The sequence below is a fragment of the Plectrocnemia conspersa genome, unplaced genomic scaffold (assembly GCF_051122295.1).
Source record: "Plectrocnemia conspersa isolate PC_06_02 unplaced genomic scaffold, ASM5112229v1 ptg000013l, whole genome shotgun sequence".
In the NCBI taxonomy this organism is placed as follows: Eukaryota; Metazoa; Arthropoda; class Insecta; order Trichoptera; family Polycentropodidae; genus Plectrocnemia; species Plectrocnemia conspersa.
The window spans coordinates 245335-269014 of NW_028277177.1; the positions used below are offsets into that span (position 1 = coordinate 245335).

Here is a 23680-nt window from a genome sequence, read left to right on the forward strand (position 1 = left end):
TAATTAAAAAAGTACATAAATAAATAATGGTTCATTAAGACGCACAAGTTCCGACATCTGTGTTCCGGAAACAATAGACGTTTCAAATTTCAACAAATGGTTTTTAGCAGAGATTCGAATACTTTTCATGTCGAGCCACCTTTTAAAGTTAACAATATTTTTAGCAAGGCATAAATTAATTACTTAATTTTGTGTAACCTAGCTACTTTGCATAATGTATATGCAATTAATTTACTTGTGGCTTTGAAGAATAAAATGTCGGACTACTTATAATTATTTGGAATTAAGATACAACATTAGCATGTTTTGAGAATACGAAAACATTGTTTAAAATTTGCAAACCAATATGCAAATTTATGATTTAAAGCATCTTGGAAAAACACAGATACTGAAATTTGGAGAAATGTTAGGAATGTGATGAGTGAAGTAAATAAATAAATTCGATTAAAATATTGTGGCGTATGTAGTTTGAATTAAACGACCTTTTTTAGAGAGCTGGCGAGGACCTGGGGTGTTAGACCGTTGTTATATGATGAGTGTGAAAAAAGAAAAGAATGTATATTTAAACTAATAAAAATTAATTTAAAAAAACACCCGCTTCACAATTTGAGCGGTGGTGTGGCAACACTGAGAACCGCCACAATATATTCTCAGGCCGGATGGATTCGCCCGGCGCCGTGTAGTGGGGATGGTGTTGTAAGGGCTAGTACTGACCATTTCAGACGTGCCGGACGAATCCATCCGACGCTGCCCATACAACACCACCCCCACTACACAACGCCAGCCCGGTGCCCAGCAAATCCATCCGGCACGTGTGAAACTGGCCTCAGCGTACTGAAGAAAATTATATCATCAATGGTGAAATATTTATACCATGTGACGTATTCTTTGATCTGTGTCCTTTGTTAAAGGAAAGTTACATCTAGTGACTATCTGAATATTTATTCGACTATTAATTTATATTATTTATCTGTTTATATTTGTCGATAAACACTTATTTGGAAATTTGTATTTTATAACTGAATATTGCTCTACCAACAAATGAAACTGAAATATCCACATCAATAACAATTGAAACTGGTTTTTAAACAGCATAATCAATTAAAACTAAACATCTTAATAAACTAAAAATTTTAGGTACATTTTATTTAATCATAATACATTTTATATTATATTAAAAATATGTTTTTTATTGAATGTTTTTTAATTTTTTTCACATTCGATATTTTTTTATAAAAAAATAAAACCATAAAAGCTCATATTGCTCGCTTAAAAAAATTATATTCTATCATATATTCTACATATCTCATAAAGAGGTATATTGAATGAACGTTTCAGCACAATGATTTTTATATTTTGCCATACAAGGACGACTTGATTTTTATATTTTTATATTTAAGGATGCGATAGAGTAATTAATAATAAGTCTTTAAATGCATGTAGTTTAAGCTATAAAGCAGTTACAAGCACCGAATAATTTTTTTTTTAAATATAGAAATTTGCAAAAGCAATTGTCACAAGAAAATAAGTTGCGATAGAATTTGTCATAATATCGGAATTCAAATCATCTTGTAGAAGTAAAAAAATTAAATTATTTCATTACCAAGGAGAGGACGAGTTGACAGAAATTAGTAACATAAACAATTTTTGGATAAACTTTTTTATTTTGGTGTATTGATTAGAGAAAATGAAATAATTTGGAATAGTTTTTATACATAGTATGTTTATGCATGTACATCTTTTCAAATTTGAATATATATGTATTTGTTTTTCTAGTAAATGCCTTAAAATATTCTCCATTTTGTGCCAAAGAAATTTCTTACGATTTTTCAGTCTTATATTTGTATTTGCAATTTAATATTTAATTAAATGAATTAATTAATTAAAAATACAAAGAATTTAATTTTTACGTTAAGTACAATCGTAAATTTAATTTATTCATAATACATATGTATTTAAATTATAATAATATTGTTCTAATCACAAATAATATTGAATTGCTTGTGTATATAAATATAATTTTAAAAATCAATTATGACTTTTATTCAATTATGATTTTTATATTCGTGCATATATAGACATCTATGAACGAAACATAAAATTAGTTTCTCTAAGTTTTAAACCTTATGTGATAAACGGATTTAATTGTTTCTTATATTATTATGTTATACAACAGTTTTAAGCTGCTACATATCTATTTATACATTGATAAATGTATTTAAGTAAAAAGCAATAAATTATTCAATTAGGGTCAAGTATACCCAACTTCACATTATTGAATATTCTCAACTAGTAACCATGACAAAAACTAACCCAAACAAAGGTAAACAACACATGATTTTGACATTGAACTACAACTGCTGTTTAAAATTATACCCAAAATGTCCTACAGAGATTTAAGAAGTGAGTTACGCTAAATAAATCATACATCAATAAACAAATATACAATCCGGTCGCTTTACAGACTTCACCGAGCATTTAAGAGCGTTGGGATATCCTCAGAACGTATCACTGGAAAACTTCAGACACGCTAATTTTCAACTGGTAGCTGATTTGCTGAAATGGCTGACTGAAAGATTTGATCCCGAAGCTTCATTGGACGGAGGGGTGAATACTACGGAAGAGAGGATTGCGATCATCAGATCGGCGGCTCAATTTATGGTAATGCATACAATGCGTTTAAAATCAATAATATTTTAATATTTATACATACATTTCAGGCAACGAAGGCGAATATTAAATTGAATACCAAAAAGATGTACGGAGCTGACGGTTACGCCGTGAGAGAATTACTCAAAATCACCACAGTGCTATATGACGCTTTAAACATTGCCAAAGCTGAAAACGAAGAGGCTGAAGATTCGGAAGATCCGACTTATTATTTTGACGTATCTTCTAAGGTATTAAAATGTTATCTATTAATTATTATTATACTTACAACATTCTTCAATTCTTAATATTTTTAGGTCGACGAATTGAAGAGGGCCAAACAACTAGCTATGGAAATTACAGCGAACGGTGCAATGTTATTCGATTTACTTAATAAGGAAGTTGATTTTAAGGTTAGCCATGCCATTAATAATACATATATTTTAATGTAAATATAATTTTTAATGTGTTTTTATAATAGGAGATAAGAGAACAATCGATCAGCAGACCTTTGGATACATCCATAGTTGATTCAGCGATTGAGAAAGCCACGAGAGTTTTAGAAAAGGAATTAGGTACTGTTCAAGAGCAGATCGATAACGTGGCTGCAAGCGAAGCTTCTTTGGATTCGAAGATTGAAAAGAAAAAAGCAGAATTGGATAGATGCGAAAAACGATTACAAGCTATGCAAAAGATTAAGTAAGCAAATGCAATATGATTACAAAATAAATCTCTGAGCTGCGATAGCTTTCTGAAATATCTTTTATGTATCTGATTTTACTGCAGTCTGCAGTTAAACAGTTTCTAGTCTCTTTAACTGCAGACTAAACTAGTTTCACCGGTAGACATATATTTTTAATAGTGAAAATATAATTTATCTGCCAGGTGCTAGTAAAATTATATGATTTTAACCTTTCCATACGTAGTAATATATACATGTATATACATTATTTATTTACATGTGATGTATAAATTTTACAGTGAATGTATACTTTTCAATGATTTTTTTTAATTTTTAGACCTGCGTATCAAACAGAGTTTAAAAATTTAGAAGTCGAACTGGAGAAGCTGTACGATGATTATGTTTTAAAGTTTAGATGCATCGAAGCTCTTAAACAGCAATTGAGTACATTAGAAGAAGCCGAAGCTGAAGTAACACTCTTATTGATATATTAATTACGTTATATTTTGTGTATATTTAAAATTATAGTTAGCGGAAGAAAGACGGAACGCAGCTAAGAAATTAATACAAAAATATGAAGACGAAGATCTGTTAGTGAATATGAGTGATACAGGTATGAATATCACTTAATACCATTAATATAATAAACGCCTAGTAAAAAGGTTTTAAAGTTGGCTAAATTTATTTACTATTTTTTTAATAATATTTTGTAATAAAAATATTATAATAGGTTATAATAATAAAATAAAACAATATGCTTGATTAGTTTATTAATATTTATCATTTGATTATTACTTTTTATATTTAATAATTTCCAATATAGATGACTTTCAATATGAAGAATCACCGAGAAAAGACGAAAAGAGGCCTTCGAATAGACCTAGAACTAGATTAAGAGTGAGAACGGCAGGTATGTAATACATTATTGATTTGATATATTATCCTTATCCTGTGCTGTTGATATGTTATGTTTTTTTATAGCCGGTGGAGATAGAAGAGAACAACCAAAAGTATTCGGTAGTATGACCGGAGATAAAGACGACGATCTGTCTATTGCGGATTCGTTAGGCGATGATGACGATATTTTAGGAGATAATCTCGATGATGACGATTTGAGAGCTTTAGATATGGGTTAGCTTAATAATACAAAATATGTTTAGTACAATAATCTACTATATTAAATTACATAATATTTTGATAGGTGATTCAGATGATATTGGTTCTCTTGGTAGTTCGGAAGAGAGCGAGCTGATCATCGGTGGAAATAAAGCAACTAATGGAAGAAATAGTGGTAATATCGGTCGTCCTGGAGTAGGAATACGAGGACAAGGACCTATGGGTTCTAACCATTCGTTAAATAAAAGGGCACCTTCTGCCAAACCTAACGGAGGATTGCAAGATATAATGAGCGATGATGATTTTTAAAATGGTTTATTTAGAAATTATACAGTTTACATATACATATTTACACTTATTGTTCACTTATTCACATTTTTTTAATAATATGGTAATACACATGTTAACGTAATACTATTTGTATGTATTTTGTATTATAATAAATAGTTTTTTATACAAAACTTGATAACTTCATATACATATATATATATATATATATGTAAGACTTTTATATATACAGGGTTTATGATTAAATTGATATTTTAATTTACATTCATTTAACATAACCTCTTAATATCAAATTGGTATATATTATATTTTATATCATATAAATATATAACTAAAATTGATCATACATTCTAATGGAATGAAACGCACGCAGTTTTATTATAGTTTCATATAAAGAACCACTGTGTGTTTTACAATCACAATCACACAATTTTCAAAGCACTCGACACTTTCTTATAACATATATTTTTATATATCAATATATAAAACGGTATATGGTATAAGAACAATATAATAAACGAAATGGCAGCTTTGCAACTAAAGTTATTTTATAATATATTATTTAATATGTGTATATATAAAATAAAACATTTCTTACAACGGTTTCTATAATACATTATAAACATGAGTATAAATTCGTCTTATTATTAAAACAATTTTAATATTTATTACTGCCGCTGCTGGCTGTGTCGAAGCCGGACGAATCCGATTTATCCTTGTGACTGTGCTTCGTTTGATCATGACCGTCCGTATGATGCCTGTTTTCGTTACAAGCATTTATGAACTGTTCCGCGATAGTTCTGCAATTAAAAGCAATATTATGAAAAATATATTTTAAGGTTTTTAAATTTTAGGCATACCTATCTAATCCTGTGTACGTTCTGATTACGTCTGCTTCAGTGACTGGTTTTGACTTCTTCTTCATCTTCTTCACTTTTTGTTCTTTCGGTAATGTTTTGTCTTCGTTTGATGGCTTTCTCTGTCTGTAGATCCTTTCTAAAGAACGGGTCAGTTGATTGTTTCGCTTTTGACCGACGATTCCCGGCGAAGAGTTGGCATAGGTCTTACGCTTAACGCGACCCAACTGAAAAGGTTAGGAGTATATTTTAATATATGTTTTTTTTTAATGTTCGAATCGAAATCATACGAAGATTATTACAATTACGAAGTAAGTACTTTTCACGTTATATTTAAAATTATTATTAATTATAAATGCAGTAATAACAAATTTTCATTATTTAGAGTTCATATCATCTGAGTGTAATGCTTGCACTACACTCTCTGGAAGTTGTCCGAACCGAAGTTCAACTGAAGTCGGCTGAGTTCGCCGACTTCCGATTAGCGGCCACACTGCCACAAATTTCATATGCCGTCCGGATGGCGGCCGTGAATGACGTCCGCACGGCGGCTGCTATCACGTACAGCTGGCATATTTGCGCGCGATCGAAAAATGTGCCAAATAATCGCAATTTTTAAATTGTCATATTATTAAAATTACGCTACTGATAATTATAAAAGTTTGTGTGGGCACTCACCAATACAATATCAGTGAAACTTTTCGGTTGTAAATATTCTTTGTCGGATTTTGCAAAATGCCATAAGGCATAAAAATGATACTTCAGAATACGAACACCACATCTTTAACTATCCTAGAATTTGTCGCCATCGATTCTATATCAGAATTCGTTATGGTGTGACATTTATATAAACCTAAGGATATTCGAAACGATTTTTTAACAAAATCAAGTACCACTAATTATTTTTAAATTATTTAATTTTATATAAAAAAAATATAATAACGATATCTGTTAAAAGAATATACTATCCAAAATATAATTAATCCCTTTTGGTGCCCTAAAATATTCAAAGATGTCAGTAAGAGTGTTGAAGTCCCCGATAAGCATGTGGTATTATAACTTGGCCACGTGACTACGATGCAGCGCTCGACTTGCGTGTTGACCATAGGATGCTTATGCGCATACTGAAATTGAACTGAGTTACTCGTTCTATCTCAGTTTGCGAAAAAACATATTATTATCTCTTTCACTGTCGTCACTTAATACGCGAGAGAGCAAAAGGGGAAGTATCTCATCGCTCACGCTCGAAAGAGCAGCTCCGACTTCGGTCCGTTTGCCGACAATGTTCGGAAGCGCTCGAAGCTGGCCAAGTCGACTGAATTACCCAACTTTACCTCCCGTTCTCGGTGACCTCGGACAACTTCCGAAAGATTTTAGAGCGGGCAGAACCAAACTCGACCGAAGTAACTCACTATATTCTCCGTCCTTTGTCAAGCTTGGCCAACTTCCAGAGAGTGTAGTGCAGGCATAATTAAAACACGGAGCATCCGTATAATGTAAGTACGATATTGACAATTTGTTATGATCAAAAAAATATGACAAATATATATTATTTTGCAGGAAACTTTTTATATATCGAAGTCGGGACATGTTTGATGTTCACGCCCTCTATCTTCGCCTACAGATGATTCGCACAGTAATACTCGTAATATTGGACGAAGACGTGGTGTAACTTTTGTTCTGGTAATAAAATTACGCTTGTATCGTGTTTTGTTTGTCACAGAGCGGTGTATCAAATGCATAAAGTAATAAAATGGCTGGATTGCTAGGCATTTAGAATGTTTTTAATTTATTATTTTTGCATGTTATATGTACATATGTTTAATTTTAAGTTATTTGGGTTTAATTTGTATAGATATGTTTTTTATCATTTGATTTTTAAGATTATTATTTGTAAAGAAAAAATGTATTGTGTTTTATTGCGAACGCTTGAAAAGCCGCGCGTGCTTGACGTCATCAGGTCTGAATAGGAAATTGCATTTGTGTGAGTGCATGAATAATGACAAAAAGACATAGCGTGGTCTTGTTCTACGCTCGATTAAAAATATTTCGATCTCTTTACAGTTAAGAAGAAGCATCTCATTGTCTAGTATTTCGAAACAAAATAATAGCGCATAAAGGACTATTTGACAAATTGTTTCATTCTAATCTTTTTTTTAAATTTTATTAGAGATATAATATTCGATTGAGAGCCCTAGTGTAATTTTACGACATGTATAGAATAGATTGCTCAGTTTGATGAATTACTTAAAAAATTGTCTCTGAATATTTGTATATGTAATATATAATCTTCCCCCCCCCCCCCCAGAAATCTGTAACGCCTCGGGCACCAGCGAAGTAAATCCAAACGATCAATATTGTATACTATATATATGTTTTGCCTTTTATTCTCCTATTCAGAGAAGCTATTGAAATTTCAGCTTAAAGCTATTCAATATATTTATGCGAGAAGAGCAAAGAGAAATTCCACGCCGAGATTACAAACGCGCAACTTCTTAAAGTGGGTCATCGGATGGGATCGCTGAATACATAATCCGCGTTACATTATCGGCTTTCGTTTTACATTTCAATCGCATTGCGGTCCTAAACAACGAGATAGTTATGCATTCACTCGGCAGATGCAACCGTACTATTGGTATTCTACCGTCGACGGCAGCCTTTATTGCGGTTTTCATATTGTAATGTGCCAAACTAGGTAATTACCATGTCGACTGAGTACGGAGCGTACACCGGAGGATACAGCAGATGCGGGGGCGGAGGTGCCATGGGGCGCGTCAGCGGATGCCCGCGGGCGCTCGGCATCATCGGCAAGGTTGCGTATCCTAGGCGATTAGACGGGACTTGTACCATGGAGACTGGGACGGCTCTGGTCATCTGAAATGAAAAAATCGATATTATAAATCATCGTAGCCACGAAACATATTTAATTATAAAATATAAGTGTGTTAGTACGCAAATCGGAGCGGCAGAGATGGATATAAAAGGACCGTCTCTAGAACTGCAGGGCAGGTGGCATTATTTCAAAATGTATTTTTATGGCATTGACTACATTATCGTTATTTATTTAATATTCTAATTTACTAGCTTTATAAAATTCAATTAATTTTATTAATGTTTAACTTTTTGCCATTTTTTATTTTTAAATTAAACATTTTTGGGCAATTCGTTATTTCCTAGCCCCAAAATAATTGGAGGTTTTGAGGTATAAAACATATAATGTATATGCAATTTAGAATGCGCTCAATGCTGACTTTGCCTTAAACAACATTTGTGTATATGCTACACACAGCTATTGCTAGAAATCAAAACTAACATAGCTGCCAAATGCTACATATATTTAAAGGCAATAACAATGAGTAAATTTACTTAAGCCTTTATGTCGTAAAAAAAATAAACTACTTCCTATGATTTATTTGGATTATGCTCATTACATTTATTGTTATAGCTAAGAGATGTTTAACCCAAGCGGTGCGGGTAATTCCCGCCCAGTCGTCCTTGCACTGTCGGCTCCCGCACTGCGGAGTGAGTCCACGTATAATGATACGAATGTTGCAACACAACAATTAAAACCGTTTTAAGCGTATCATTTATGGCAGGGGTGGGGAAATATTTTGTCTGTTGGACCACATTAAACATGAAATTTTGGTCCCGTGCCACATTAAAAAGTGTTTTTAAAGTTGAGAGGAATTTTTATCAATTTTAAAATCAACATTTTTAAATCTAAACGTTTATTTATTGTGCAGAAACAATTAAAAAGATTTTTTAATACTAGAAATTTATCAGGGCTATACCCCTTCTCAGAAGTCAAAAATCCACGTCAAAAGCAATAAAAGCGTGCCGTCGCCGTTGCAGTGGGAACGCTCGGTAACGAGCGTTCCCACTGCAACGACACGATTTTATTGCTTTTGACGTGAATTTTTGACTTCTGAGAAGTGATAATTGTTTTAGCGTCCTCATATTGACCAAAATTCGGGTTGAACATACTTTAACCAATAATCTCATATTAGAAGTCTGTAGTAATATCGGTAGCTATAATATTTTTAAAACAAGTGCAGACAAACTATGTCTGTACTTCTTCTTTTGCTTATTTTCCCCTGAAAAATGAATTGGTTTGATTTGTATTTTAAACTATAATTAGTTTTAGAACTTTCATTACTTCAAGTTGGTTTGGTGAATTCGTGTAGGTTAGAATTGGGTTTTATCAGCAAATGAACGTTTCGCAACTGTCAAATTAAGTTTTATAGACATTTTAGAGCAGCATATAATTTCACTAAGACAATTAGTTAAATTATATTTTCGCTAGTAGAAATATATATCTACTGTTGAACATGTGTTTGGACTTCACTGAAAAAATCACATTCTCTGTAATATTTATACATCGCATGAAAATAAATAATGATGATTGTCTAAATGTATACTTATATTACTACGTATGGAATAGTTAAAATCCTATAATTTTACTAGCACCTCCCAGATAAATTATATTTTTACTGGTAAAAATATATATCTACCAGTGAAAACGTATTCCGATATGATTTTACTGAAATGACATTTTTTTGAGGGATAATCCGAATATTTTTTGTTTAAAATAAGTGACGTCATTTCAACTTTTTTCAAGGGGGAGGGGGTAAATGGGGCAAAGTCAGCAGGATTCATAGTATTTCTTTTTTCTAGACATTAAATATTCAAAAAGGGGAGGAGACAAATGCTCCTCAAAAGTTGAAAGCATATAAATTTACTAGCATCTGCCAAATTTATATGCTTTAACCTGTAAAAATATATTTCTACCTGTGAAAATATATTCTGATATGATTCGATGAAATATTAAAAAAAAAATTTTTGGGATAGATTAAAAACTGTTTTTCTTATATTTTCTTTGAATGAGTGCCTGGGTATTTTTGTTTTAAAATGAGGGACCCCTTCTCAGATTTTTTTGAGGGGAGGGGCAAAAGTTGGCGAGTCAGTATTGGATTTTTTTTAATATTTCGATCTTAAGATTCATAGTATTATTATATCATTAAATGACTGCATGTTTTTTTGTCATATTTAATTGGAGGCCAATGCCTCCATCTGCCCCTCCCCTCTAAATTACCTCCCTGATATGTATTCGCATTTAAAGTTAACGTTGCGTGATCTCGGGCAATGCAGTTCTAGATCACTAGACGCACAATTTGCTACAGTTTCTGTACAAAATCGCATCTTTCTGCACCTAGGTGAGATTATCCCAGTAGTTAAGGCTTCGGATGCATTGCGCGGGCAAAACTTTAAATACCGGTTATCGTCCATTGTGAAGAAAACGCATTTCAGCTCGGCGAAGAAGATGTCGGCGTGATTTATAGAGCGTTCTAAGCAGAATTACGTTTTCCGGTAAATTTGCACCACCATCATCATTTGCGACTTTGATTACGCTTTTAGTGCGCGGAATCTGGTTCTTCGGCGAGCATAGAGAGAAATAAGACAAGAAAAACAGATCTCGATCGTAGAAGGTCTCTATGATTAATAATAAGGTCTTATCTCAAATAATTATCATGTTGCGCGTAATGACTGATAAATTTATTACGTCGTTAATGCTTTGATATATAACCAAGCACATATCTTATATATAATTGTTCTAAGCCGCTTCCGCTTCCGGACGAGCATAACTTTAAACTAAACATTCTCCGTTCAATTATCTACTCTGTAAATCGTATCGCTTTGTATTAACAGTGTGTAACAACACACGTAAACAAAGGAAGTATATTTAATTATAATAATAAATAATAATAAAAATTAAAATTGAATTTGTTCCGATTGATTTTCGAGCCGCCGGCAATGCGTTCTGTTGTTTCGACCAATCAAAAATAAGCATTCAAATATTCAAATAGCTTCGACCAATGAAAAATAAGCATTCAAATTCAAATAGACAGTACCGTGACAACACTTTTAAATAATTATTATTTAATAATAAAATTTTGCTACGCGACAATAATTTTCATTAATTCGTCATTTGACTGAATAAAAATGAAATATATACATAATGTGTTGAGGATTAGAAGAATACATTGATTAAACTAGATAAACAATCATAAAATAATCTTCGTAATGAAATTTTCAAATTTTGAATTCCCGGCGACGGGCTCCGAGGCCTAAAAGTGAGTTTTTGCTTTTATAAATAATCGGATTGCAAATTAACTAGGTGTGTTATAACTATGAAAATTAAATATATACATAATGTGTTTAGGATAAGAAGAATACATTGATTAAATTAGATAAACAATCATAAAACAATCTTTGTAATGAAATCTTCAAATTTTGAAATCCCGTCGCCGGGCTCCGAGGCCGGAAAGTGAGTTTTTCTTTTATATTACATAAACATTATCATTGCTTTCCGATTTAATACACATATACGTTAGATTTTAAGAATTTTAAATTAACCAGTTATGTTTTAAACATGAACGTGTAATATATCCTTAGTATGTGAGGATTGAAAGTTAATGTCGATCAAATCGGCGCTGTCGGACAGCTTATAAATGTGTAGTTTCTTGGATGTTATCTAATAAACGACATTTCACAATGATTATAAATATGTGATTGCATACCTGGAATAATCGATAGCCAAAATATCTAAGAGTGGGTTATTTTTAATTCCGATGTGACAAAATATGTACAATTTTTGTTCTGTGCCATCATTCCTCTTTCTGAATAGCCAAATTTAAGATATTCAGTTACATCAAACTTATGTAGTATGTTCTTTATAAAAAGATAATACTTGCTGACAGTGACTTCAACATGAGAAGATTAACTCTTTGTTTATATATACCAATTCTACGTTGTAGCCATATAGGTCATCAAATTGTTCCATCATTGCTTCTGAAAAATAATTAAAAAACAATAAGACTCCTATCAAGAGTAAATATTGAACACATTATTACTACTAATATAATCCATAAATTAAATTTAAACGACAACCAAAGAACACAATTGATGGATGTACTGTAGAGGATTAAACACGTAAATTGGCATCTTTTCATCTTCTACAAAATTGTCACAATATGTCATATATTTTTTATTATTACTAGCATTGTAATATGTTTAATTAACTTCGGTATGTATACCTTTAATTGCCAAATCACCGCTGTTTGTCTTTTAATATTAGATCCTGGAAAGTCAATAGTAATTTTGTTAGAATAACCGTATTATATTATTCATTTATAACTAAACACTTACTGGCACACCCGCAATTTATAGTTTTGTCTATAATTTCAAATGCTGCATCACTTGAATCATCTTCATTTGTCACTTTGTAACAAAAATGCCGCGATTATAACATATTTCTTGCCAGATGTGACAGAAGAACTGTCAAAGCAAATTTGGGAAGTCCCGCGCTTGAGAACGAACTAAATTGATTTTAACGAGCGAAATTTATTTTAACGATTTAAATTGTATAAAATTTATTAAAATATGTATAAAAATCATCAAATACAAAAAAAAATGTTTTTTAAAATATTTTTTTAGTTTATAGATTTAAAATATAATATAAATAATGTGGATATGTATTAGCTTCTCTATACAGAAAAAAGATGTACCTAAATTTTGGCGAACGTTGGCAATTTAAAGTTTTAGTTTTTAGAGAATTTTTAAAACTTTGCTTTAAAAAATATTTTAAGCAAAAAGGGGCAAAGTTTCAAAATAAGTACTATTCATTACCAACCAACTACTAAGCGCACAGTATTGCAAAAATCCCTCTTACTGACGCCTTTGAAAGTAAACTACACAAAAATGTATAACGCTAATTTAAATATTTTTTAAATTAAAAGTTTCAGAATAAAATTTCAAGATTTATTCAAAATATTTTTTTCAACATTAAAAATATTTTGAATTTTATTATGGATTTTAAATATCAATCATTTATTATAGATTTTAAATATCATTAGTTCATTATTAATTTTAAATATAGTGAAAACTTTTTACACTCATTAATTATTAAAATATATAATGCTGCGCAGAAAAACATTTACTTTAAAAAAGATGTAAATCAAAATATTTTTTAATCAAAAAAGACAAAGGTTTCAAAATTATTAATATTTTTAAAACGCACTTTTGGTCTAAAGTAACAGATTAGGTGCTTGATATCTTTAGTTTATTGTTTCTTTCTCATTAGTAAATGTAATTAAAAACTGACTTTTATATTTACACATAAAACATAGAAATATTTTTTTTAAATTATAAAGTAACTTATGGTGTCACCAAAAAACTTTTTTATTACGAAAATTTAAATTTATGATATAATTGTGTTATGCAGCGTTAAAACTGGCACTCAAATACATAAAATACGCTAAAACACAATCAATGACTTATAATCACTCACATTGCACTAACTATATATGATCGATTGTGTTGTAGCGTTAGTAAGGTGTAACAAAATATTTTTTCATATCAGTTATATTTTTGAGCGGATGTGTAACCGATGCTATTTATTATTATTATTATTTATTAAACTGTAAACCTACTTTTAAATGATACAAAATGTTACGTTTTAATATTATTTTTTATGTTGAAAACATTTTGATATTTTTTGTTTTAATAATATTTAGTAAAGTTACAAACCTATTTTAAAAAATATTACAACGAAATCTCTTTGTAACGAATATCGAAATAACAAAATTCCCAGTATAACGAATCTTTAATTTGTCCCCGAAAAACTTGCATACAAAATGTTTTCATTATAACGAAGATTATAACGAAGAACTGATCTCAGTATAACGAAATATTTTGATTCGAATTTAAGAATGACGTTGCAACTTTACACAATATTTCTCCAAATTCAGTTCGTTCTTGACGTGGTGTGTGACAGATGTGTTCAAAAGCGACATTACAGGTGTTTCGCTGACCCTCAAACTTTTTTTATAAAACATTTTTTTCACAAATTTTATTGTTTCATACAGTATCCTTAAAAATGGGCAAAAAACTATCTGTCAACCTTATAAGAGGTTATTTTGATGTTGTAGTAATGTGATAATTAAAAATAAAATATATCATCTTTCTTACGTTCAATATAACGAATTTTCAGTATACCAAAAGTTATTCATTGGTTCCGTGAGCTTCGCTGTATTGAAATTTCATAGTACAGTTTTTAATTTATTATTATCTAGCCAAGTTTTAAACCTATTCATAAATGATATACAATATTTAGATTTATCATTAAATATCTAAGTTTCAATATAACGATAAAATCTAACGTTGTAAATCTAATAAATAATATAAAATGTTTTCTTCTGGAAATATTTAGTCAAGTTGTAAACCTATCTTCAAATGAATTGAAAATGTTAAGTACTTTTTTATAGATTGAACTATTTTGTCCATCATTGAAAATCCTAAATAGTAATGTCCAATTTGAACCATTAAATTTTAAAAAATATTTAAAAAAATCAGAACGAAGCAAAAATTATATTTAAAACCCAAAAAGTTGAGGGTCCGGTATTTGCACACTCGCTAGCTATCGGTACCTCACGATAGTGAGGTACCGATAGCTAGCGAGTAACGATCGAAGTGTAGATAATCTGGGACTTTCTTCGCAAGATGGACCCTACACGTGACTTGTGAATTTTTTTACCGCATGTCACAGATCGCAATTTAAAAATATACAACGATTTTTAAAAGCGAGAGTTCACACGCGAGAAAATACGGCGGATAGGAAATCGATCGGTTCCGATTCGCAGAAGACGATCCGAATAATCGCAAATGATCTAAAAGTAGTCGCGGTTTCTACGAGTAACACATTGCGGATTCGAAACGCAATCACACATCGGGCACGATCAATTATCCGGAAGCTCTGTTTTTTTCGTTTTTATGTAGAAAGTGTTTCGTTTTTTTCGTCTTCCGACAAAGGAAAATGTGCAATTAAGCCTTTCGCGTTTTCTTAATGGATTTGGAAGACAAAGATGACTATGTTTTTTTTCTCTTTAGACATTAGCTATTAAATTCTATCGCAGGTACACAAAAATAAGTTTATTAATAACTCGACCGAAAAAAAAGTAATCAAACATATTGTTTCGCGTTTAATGATCACAATTATTTTCTTTAAGGCCAGATCGCAATTGAATTGTATTCGTATGGCGGAGTAAATACAATTGAATCACTATCATTAATTAAGATTAAAATTGACGTTTATATTGAATCATGCGATACTATAATTTTTATTGTCATATTTAATCATCGCTTAAATTCCCCCGTGAGTTAAAAAAAATCTAATCTTTAATGATCGCCCGGAAATATGTTAACGATAACCTCTAATTCCAATTTCCCAGACAGGATACAAATGTAAAAAACATTGGGGTATATATGCAGCGGTGGCAATATGAACTGAAATACCAGTAGTAACGATACTGGTAATACCGGTATTGGGACAAAAATTGACCTTCGGTAGATATTTAAAAAAAATAAAACTACCAATATTTCATTTTATAATAAAATTTCAAAGAAAAGTTACAACTTTGGTGTCGACGTCCATTTGCGACAACGTATTTTTGCAGTCTGGGTTTAGCGCACTTTTGTCAATCAAAACAAAATTATGAAATCGCTTGGATGCACAAGCATATTTGTGCAAATGTTGAAACACGCGTTTAATTCGATCGTCTTCGATTTCAGATTGAGGCGATCTTATATATTATATAATTGTTCTGAGCTGCTTCCGCTTCCGGACGCGCACGCTTTAAAATGAAACTTTACATGTTCAATATTATACTTCATAAATCGTATCGCTTTTTATGAAAATGAAATTTTAAATTATAAGATTTCATGATATATTCAAAAAAAATATTATCTTAAAAATATACACAGCTTAATTCTCAAATTGTTTGTATATTTATGGCGCAAAGCGTCGCAACGTCTGCGATCGTGACACTCTTACTGTCGCAAATTTGATATATTCAACAATGTCTTATATTATGACATCGAAACGACGCATTAATGATACGTAATATGCAACGTTCATTGTTTTAGCATTCTTCGCGCACACCTCGGATCAACATGCAAGTGGGCTAATGGCGATTAAATTGTTTGGTATCAAAACAAATCGTCAGAGATGACGATTTGTTTTGATTTTTGGCAGTACAATTTGGCAGGCAATAAAATCGTGCCGTTGCAGTAAAGTCGGTAGAAAAATATATTGTTTTAATGTCATTAATTTATATTGTATACTCAAATAATAATTTAAAAAAAATATTTAATAATTTTAATATAAAAACATTGAGAACACCTGTCACAATATCAATAAAAAAAAGTTAAAAAATTAATAAAACAAGTCACAGTTCAATAAATAGATAAAAAAAAACTGTTGAAAGCATCAAAACTTAAAAAATGTGGTACACAATAATCACATTCAAGACATAAATCACAAATAAATCAAAAATGAAGAAATCCGAAAATCAAAATCAAATACGAGAAAACGTAAAATATTTACGAAAATATGATTCAATTTTTAAGAATAAATATGACTTCGCAGCCAGGAAAATTTCGTTCAAAACTAATAATAATTTATTAGTTAATATTACATATATTGCGACAAGCTATTGTGGGTGAGTATCGTTATACTCTGAGCGATAGTAGAGAAGTTGGCGGAGGAATGATGTCCAGTGGATGTTCCACACACAAAAACCATGCTGTTGACCAAACAAGTATCATTCGATATGGTTTAAACTTTAAAGCATATTTATAAAAAGAGCAGTGACGTCATTTTAGATTTTTCCAGGAAAGGGCTAAAATTGCTTAGTGGTATTTTTTTTACATTTCGATTTCATTAAGAATCAAGGTATTTTATTAAATGCTATTTATTTTTATAGCCAAATTCAAAGGGAAGGGAAAATTCCCTCCCTGTTTAGAATCCATGTCAAAAGTGTCGGGCCGTCGCCATTGCAGTGGGAACGCTCGTTTATCTAACGATTATATTAAGACTTTTATAACAATATTACGACATACTAAATATGTGAATCGAATGAAGCATATCTAAACCAAATTGCTTTTGACGTGAATTTTTGACTTCTGAGAAGTGATAATTGTTTTTGCGCCCTCCTATTGACTAAAGTTCGGTTTGAATATACTTTAACCAATACTCTCATATCCAGGGCCGTAGCGTAGAGGTATGACAGAGGGCATATGCCCCCAGGTGCAAGATTGAGGGGCGCCGAAATTGGTAATAATATATTTAAAATATTCAAACAATATACAAGTATATTAAAGGATTCATAGTATTTCACTAAATAACATACATTTTTTGGCCAAATTCCCCTTCAAATGAATGAATACTTTTTCAGCGCTTCTTCGAGTAACTCGTCGACGTCGTTAGTCTATCGACACCACAGTAAAAAAGCCATCATCGACAAGTTTCCGAGAAGAGTGGATAGCGACAAGCCGTTCACCTTAATGCGATCTGTCTAACTGACCTTTATACGTTCTATTAAATAATTGCAAGCTTTACATTATTTATAGATTCCCTCTTTTATATTAATATATTAATATATTCACCGCTTCCTTAAATATTCAATCATGAAAAGAAACAAATTAGGTTTTGCCTACCTTACTATCATAATAACTCACTAGTACACGATAGCGAATTAAAAATGATAAGGCGCTGAATTGCCAATGGTTTTATAAGTATTATATTTCATTGCTAACGTTAGCTCGGGAGAAGTCGGACAAGATCGACTCTCTCCTAACTCGTTTAATGTAGGTATATGGAGAATCTCTTGGAAATCTAGAATAGTAGGATTAAGATTAGCGAAAAAATTGTGCATATAATAATACTATATTTTTCGTTGCCTCAGGAAAATATTACGGTAATGACAAAATTAATAATATTTTTTTTAAATTAAATTGTATAAATATTTTTAAATGTTTTACAACATTATATTGTTGCATAAGAAAGGGTGGGTGAGTTTTTGAGTATTAAACCTGTCTTAAACCTATCAAAAAATAAAATTTTAGCTTTTCCATACGTTATAATATATACATTTATATACTTAATCATTATTTATTTACGTGCGATGAATAAATGTAAATGAAGTTATGTTTTCACTAGTGAAAATACATTTTCAACAGTAGATATATATTTCTACTAGCGAAAATATAATTTCACAGATTGTCGCCAGTGAAATTATATGCTACTTTAATACGTAGTATCATATGCATTTATATATTCATTAGTTATTTACATGCGATTAATAAATTTTACAATAAATGTATATTTTTCAATGAAATTTTATTTTCACTAGTGAAGCGAAAATATAATTTAATTGATAGGCTCTAGTAAAATTATAAGCAGCTCTTAAATATTTATGAAATCCTATTAGACAGTTGCGAAACGTTCATTTTTTGTTCAAACCCAAACCTAACATAAAAAAAGTTCTAAAACAAATTATAGTTTTAGAACTTTCATTAGGTAAAGTCCAAATACAAACTACACTTATTCATCTCTCAAAGGAAAATAAGCTGAATAATTAGTGCAGACAGATGTATTACTATTGAAATCGAAATATGAATATAAAAATGTGAATTTTTGACATCTGAGAAATAATAATTATTTTTTGCGCTCTCCTATTGGTCAAAATTCGGTTTATATGTTCTATATATATAGTTTTAATATAATGGAATGGAGCAGGTGGGGACACTACCTTCTAAATGTAGCCATAAAAATGTATGTCATTTAATAAAATACAATATAATAGTAATTAAATCGAAATATTTAAAAAACGACCATTGACTGGCCAACTTTTACCCCCCCCCCCCCCCATCAGATCAATTATTGTTACAATATATGTAATATCTGTATTATAGAATACAATTAAATGTTTTCGTTTCCTATGGCGTCGTTAATCTTGACCTTAAAAATACAATAAAACGTCAAAATGTTTATCATTTTTTTTTGTAACAATCAACCGTTCGGATCGTTATACAAAACGACCTTAACATTCCAAAACAATCGAGCATAACCTTCAGATTCTGATATCGCACGCACGCGTGATACATATTTCGCACGTCTGTGAGAATAGCGATTTAGCAAAAATGGCATTTCCGAGCTACCGGAAACGCAGCCATAAACAAAGATCTGCTAATGACCCATATGAAGCGCGCGTGTGAAAAAGAGCGACATCAAAATGACACAAGCGCGCAGTAATATAATTAAAGCGCTCATTGTGCTAAGATCGTCTCTGCCGATGGAGGGGAGAAGAACGGGATTTTTCAGCGATACCATCGAGCAACAAATTGCTCGAATACCTTATTACGGTTTTGTACAGCAGATTCGAATAATTTTGGACAATTTTACACCCATGCCGATTTTTTTATAACTCGAGTTAATGGTGCAATGAATATTGCAAACAGATTTTTTGCTAGGCCGAAAATTTTATTGTTATGCCCAACGCCCGTCAGCTGTCAAAAATTGTGTTGCCATAACAAACTGTGAATTGACATTTTTTGCTACAAATATACAAAAAAAGCTTACCGTAAAATAAATAATAAATGGCAAATTTCGGCAAGAAATAATGTTTTGATATTTTTAATATTTATTTTATATAACGCATATATACATATGTATATATTTTGAAGTGAACCTCTGAATTATCATAAATTACACAGGCCTGCGATGTAAAAGTTATTTTGAATGTAAATAGTGATTTGTGTATTTTTTACAGCTACTAATTATTAAAAAATAATAATAATAAAATACAGTTTCTTCACTATAATCATCCAGAAGCGGTTGATCAAAAATTATGTTGTCCTAGATTTATTTTTCCAATAAAAAAAAAAAATTTGGAGCTTGAATTTTCGAAAATATTTTTAAAATTTGTTTTTATCAACAGCAAAAAATACTTTTTTTAATAATAAAATAAATACCCCGAAACAATGGTTGTAATGCTTTGGTTTTACTAATCAATAAACATGGTGATTCATACTGTAACTATTTTTGAGGGCAATAAATAAAAATGTCAATACCGGTAATACCGGTATTTACTACATTTTCTCTCGGTAATACCGGTATTATTGCTATTTATAATCAGGACAAGAATGGGCCTCCATAAAGTTTGAAGAACTGAGGCAGTGCTTTCATGGTAAAAATCAATCTCTTTGCTTTGTTAACCCATGCTTTGAAAAATCATAGTGATTACTGTTACTTTTTCTTTAATAATGTGCGAGGTTTAAATCTGAAGAAAAAAATCTCATTCTAATATTCCGTCAGAAATACGACCTGTCTCACATGGACATGGAATACCCGTTCCTTCCCCTCCAGATACACAAGAAAATATTTTTGACGATATCGAAACACTGCCCCAAACTTAGAGTTGCCGATAGTAGTGATTCATATGATCCTGGCAGCAATGGTCCAAAACTTGAGAAGCTTTTTTATTAGCAATAACAGGGGCGCAGTGGATATCTGCGACCGATTATATACGGTAATGGCAAAAGTACGAGTCGGCATGTAAACAATTTGCGCCGATTGCGTAACGTCGCGCAATTATATAATTTAATAACCATCTTCAATAATAATCAAAAGGCCGAGGAGGAAAATTGGCGTTCGTGTCTGTATCTACTAGTCATAGAAAACGTCTACGTTGTAGAGACGTAATGACGGCAAGAATTATGTTTCATAAAGCCGCCATTATAACTTTTAATGCAATATGAACTGAGTTATGCTTTTTCAAGCTATTCTTTATAAGAATAATTAAAAAATACTTTTACACGTAACGAGGGACATTTCACTCGCACGCTGCATTATAATATTTCTCTTTGTTTAGAGTGCAAAAACAAGGCGTTGTAAGAAATTATTTTCGCTCGCTTTTCAACTGCCGCAAAAAGGAATTCGATATAAAAACACAGCGCCTAAAATAAAATATAACATTACTGAACGCTACTCGTGCGTCGCCAATTCGATTCTGCTGTTGCGGAAGTTCAATTGATCAATTTTTCACAATCGGAGATGAAATAAGATGATGAAATGCGTCGTTTCGGTCCGATCGATTTTTTCCACGCGCTTTGTTCGTAATGACAATGATCAACAATAACGGTACATATATTAGGAATATATGTTACAGTCAATGTGTATTACTAGTGAGGATATATTATCACTGGCGTTTCAGTGAATTCATATGCCTGCACTACACTCTCTGGAAGTTGTCCGAACCTAAGTTACAACTGAAGTTGGCCGAGACCAACGAATTCGAGTAAGCGACCACACAAATTTCATATGCCGTCCGGACGGCGGGCGTGAATAACGTCCGCACGGCGGCTGCTATCACGTACAGCTGGCATATTTGCACGCGATCGAAAAATGTGCCAAATAATCGCAATTTTTAAATTGTCATATTATAAAAATTACGCTACTGATAATCATAAAAGTTTGTGTGAGCACTCACCAATACAATATCAGTAAAAACTTTTCGGTCGTAAATATTCAATTTACGCAAAATCTTTGTCGGCTTTTGCAAAATGCCATAAGGCATAAAATGATACCTCAGAATACGAACACCACATCTGTGACTATCCTAGAATTTGTCGCCATCGATTCTAAATAAGAATTCGTTATGGTGTGACATTTATATAAACTAATCTAGGAAAATACATAAGGATATTCGAAACGATTTTTTTTAGCAAAATCAAGTACCACTAATTATTTTTTAATTATTTAATTCTATATGAAAAAATATATAATAACGATATCTGTTAGAAGAATATACTATCAAAAATATAATTAATCCCTTTTGGTGCCGTAAAATATTCAAAGATGTCAGTAAGAGTCTGTTGAAGTCCCCGATAAGCATGTGGTATTATAACTTGACCACGTGACTACGATGCAGCGTTCGTCATGCGTGTTGACCATAGGACGCCTACGCGCATACAGAAATTGAACCGAGTTACTCGTTCTATCTCAGTTTGCGAAACACCATATCATTATCTTTCTCCCTGTCGTCACTTAACACGCGAGAGAGCGATAGGGGAAGTATCTTACCACTTGCGCTCGAAAGAGCAGCTCTGACTTCGGTCCGTTTGCCGACAATGTTCGGAAGTGCTCGAAGCTGGCCAAGTTGACTGAATTACCTCCACTTTACCTCCCGTTCTCGGTAACCTCGGATAACTTCCGAGAGATTTTAGAGCGGGCAGAACCGAACTCGACCGAAGTAACCCACTATATTCTCCGTCCTTAGCCAACCTTGGCCAACTTCCAGAGAGTGCAGTGCAGGCAATATGCTTTCAGTGAATTATAATTAATTTATTTTCCATTACGTCACATTAAGGCATAGACAAAACGACACAATTTTTCATCACCCACTTTTAGTTTATTCTATTTCTATCTCATTTAATATTAAATTTTAAACGTAACCGATATTACTACGGTCTTCTGATATGAAAGTATTGGTTAAAGTATATTCAAACGAATTTTGGTCAATAGGAGGGCGAAAAACAATTATCACTTCTCAGAAGTAAAAAATTCACGGCAAAAGCAATAAAATCGTGTCAGTGCCGTCGCAGTGGGAACGCTCGGTAACGAGCGTTCCCACTGCGACGGCGATGGCATGATTTTATTGCTTTTGACGTGGATTTTTTACTTCTGAGAAGTGATAATGGTTTTTTACGCTCTCCTATTGGTCTAAATTCGGTTTATATGCTCCTCATTTAATTTGGAATATTATTATGGAATATAATAAATAAATAAAATGTTGCGCAGTATTTTTAAAACTTTTTTCGTATTTATTTAAAATAAAAAAATTAATGCTTAATTATTTTTAAAATCAAAATACATAGTCTAGATTATTTTTATTGGTTATATATTTATATAAACCTATATTTATTATTCTAGCTCTATTTTTCGATTACTTAAACCTTTATAAATATATTCTTATATTCGTTAAAAATATTTTATCATTTACAATACGATTTTCGAATACTTGAAAAATTCGAATGAAGTCTACTGTAGCTATTTTATTAAAAACACGTTCAATATTTTTTTGCGTATTAGATATCAATCTTGGCTACAATGTTTTGCAACAAATATTAAAAAAAAGTATGCTAATGGTATTTAATTTAATAAATGTAATAAAATTATAAAACTAGTAATATG

At 31.4% G+C, this 23680-nt stretch overlaps 2 protein-coding genes across 4 annotated transcripts in view; one reads left to right on the plus strand and one right to left on the minus strand.

Annotated features, from left to right (window-relative positions):
• Positions 1–594: 594 nt before the first annotated feature.
• Cluap1 (clusterin associated protein 1) lies at positions 595–4908 on the plus strand. Of its 3 annotated transcripts, none has more exons than XM_088201476.1 (11): positions 595–858; positions 2177–2403; positions 2465–2661; positions 2721–2900; positions 2967–3062; positions 3131–3348; positions 3669–3801; positions 3860–3944; positions 4155–4241; positions 4313–4462; positions 4533–4908. In XM_088201476.1, exons 2-11 carry the CDS (start codon positions 2382–2384, stop codon positions 4754–4756), a joined length of 1392 nt encoding a protein of 463 aa, XP_088057602.1. In that variant the 5' UTR covers positions 595–858; positions 2177–2381; the 3' UTR covers positions 4757–4908. The 3 variants fall into 3 exon arrangements, with proteins under 3 accessions (XP_088057602.1, XP_088057605.1, XP_088057604.1); XM_088201479.1 differs by having other exon boundaries at positions 627–858; positions 2324–2403; XM_088201478.1 differs by having other exon boundaries at positions 630–858; positions 2250–2403.
• A 417-nt stretch (positions 4909–5325) lies between these two features.
• LOC148226826 (uncharacterized) overlaps positions 5326–23680 on the minus strand; it is a 57685-nt gene continuing 39330 nt past the window's right edge. Inside the window, exons 4-6 of the mRNA XM_088201475.1 lie at positions 8296–8466; positions 5596–5819; positions 5326–5535 (exon numbers count right to left, since the gene is read on the minus strand). Of these exons, the coding sequence (XP_088057601.1) occupies positions 5394–5535; positions 5596–5819; positions 8296–8466 (537 nt within the window). The 3' untranslated portion in view covers positions 5326–5393. The remainder of the gene's footprint in view (positions 5536–5595; positions 5820–8295; positions 8467–23680) is intronic.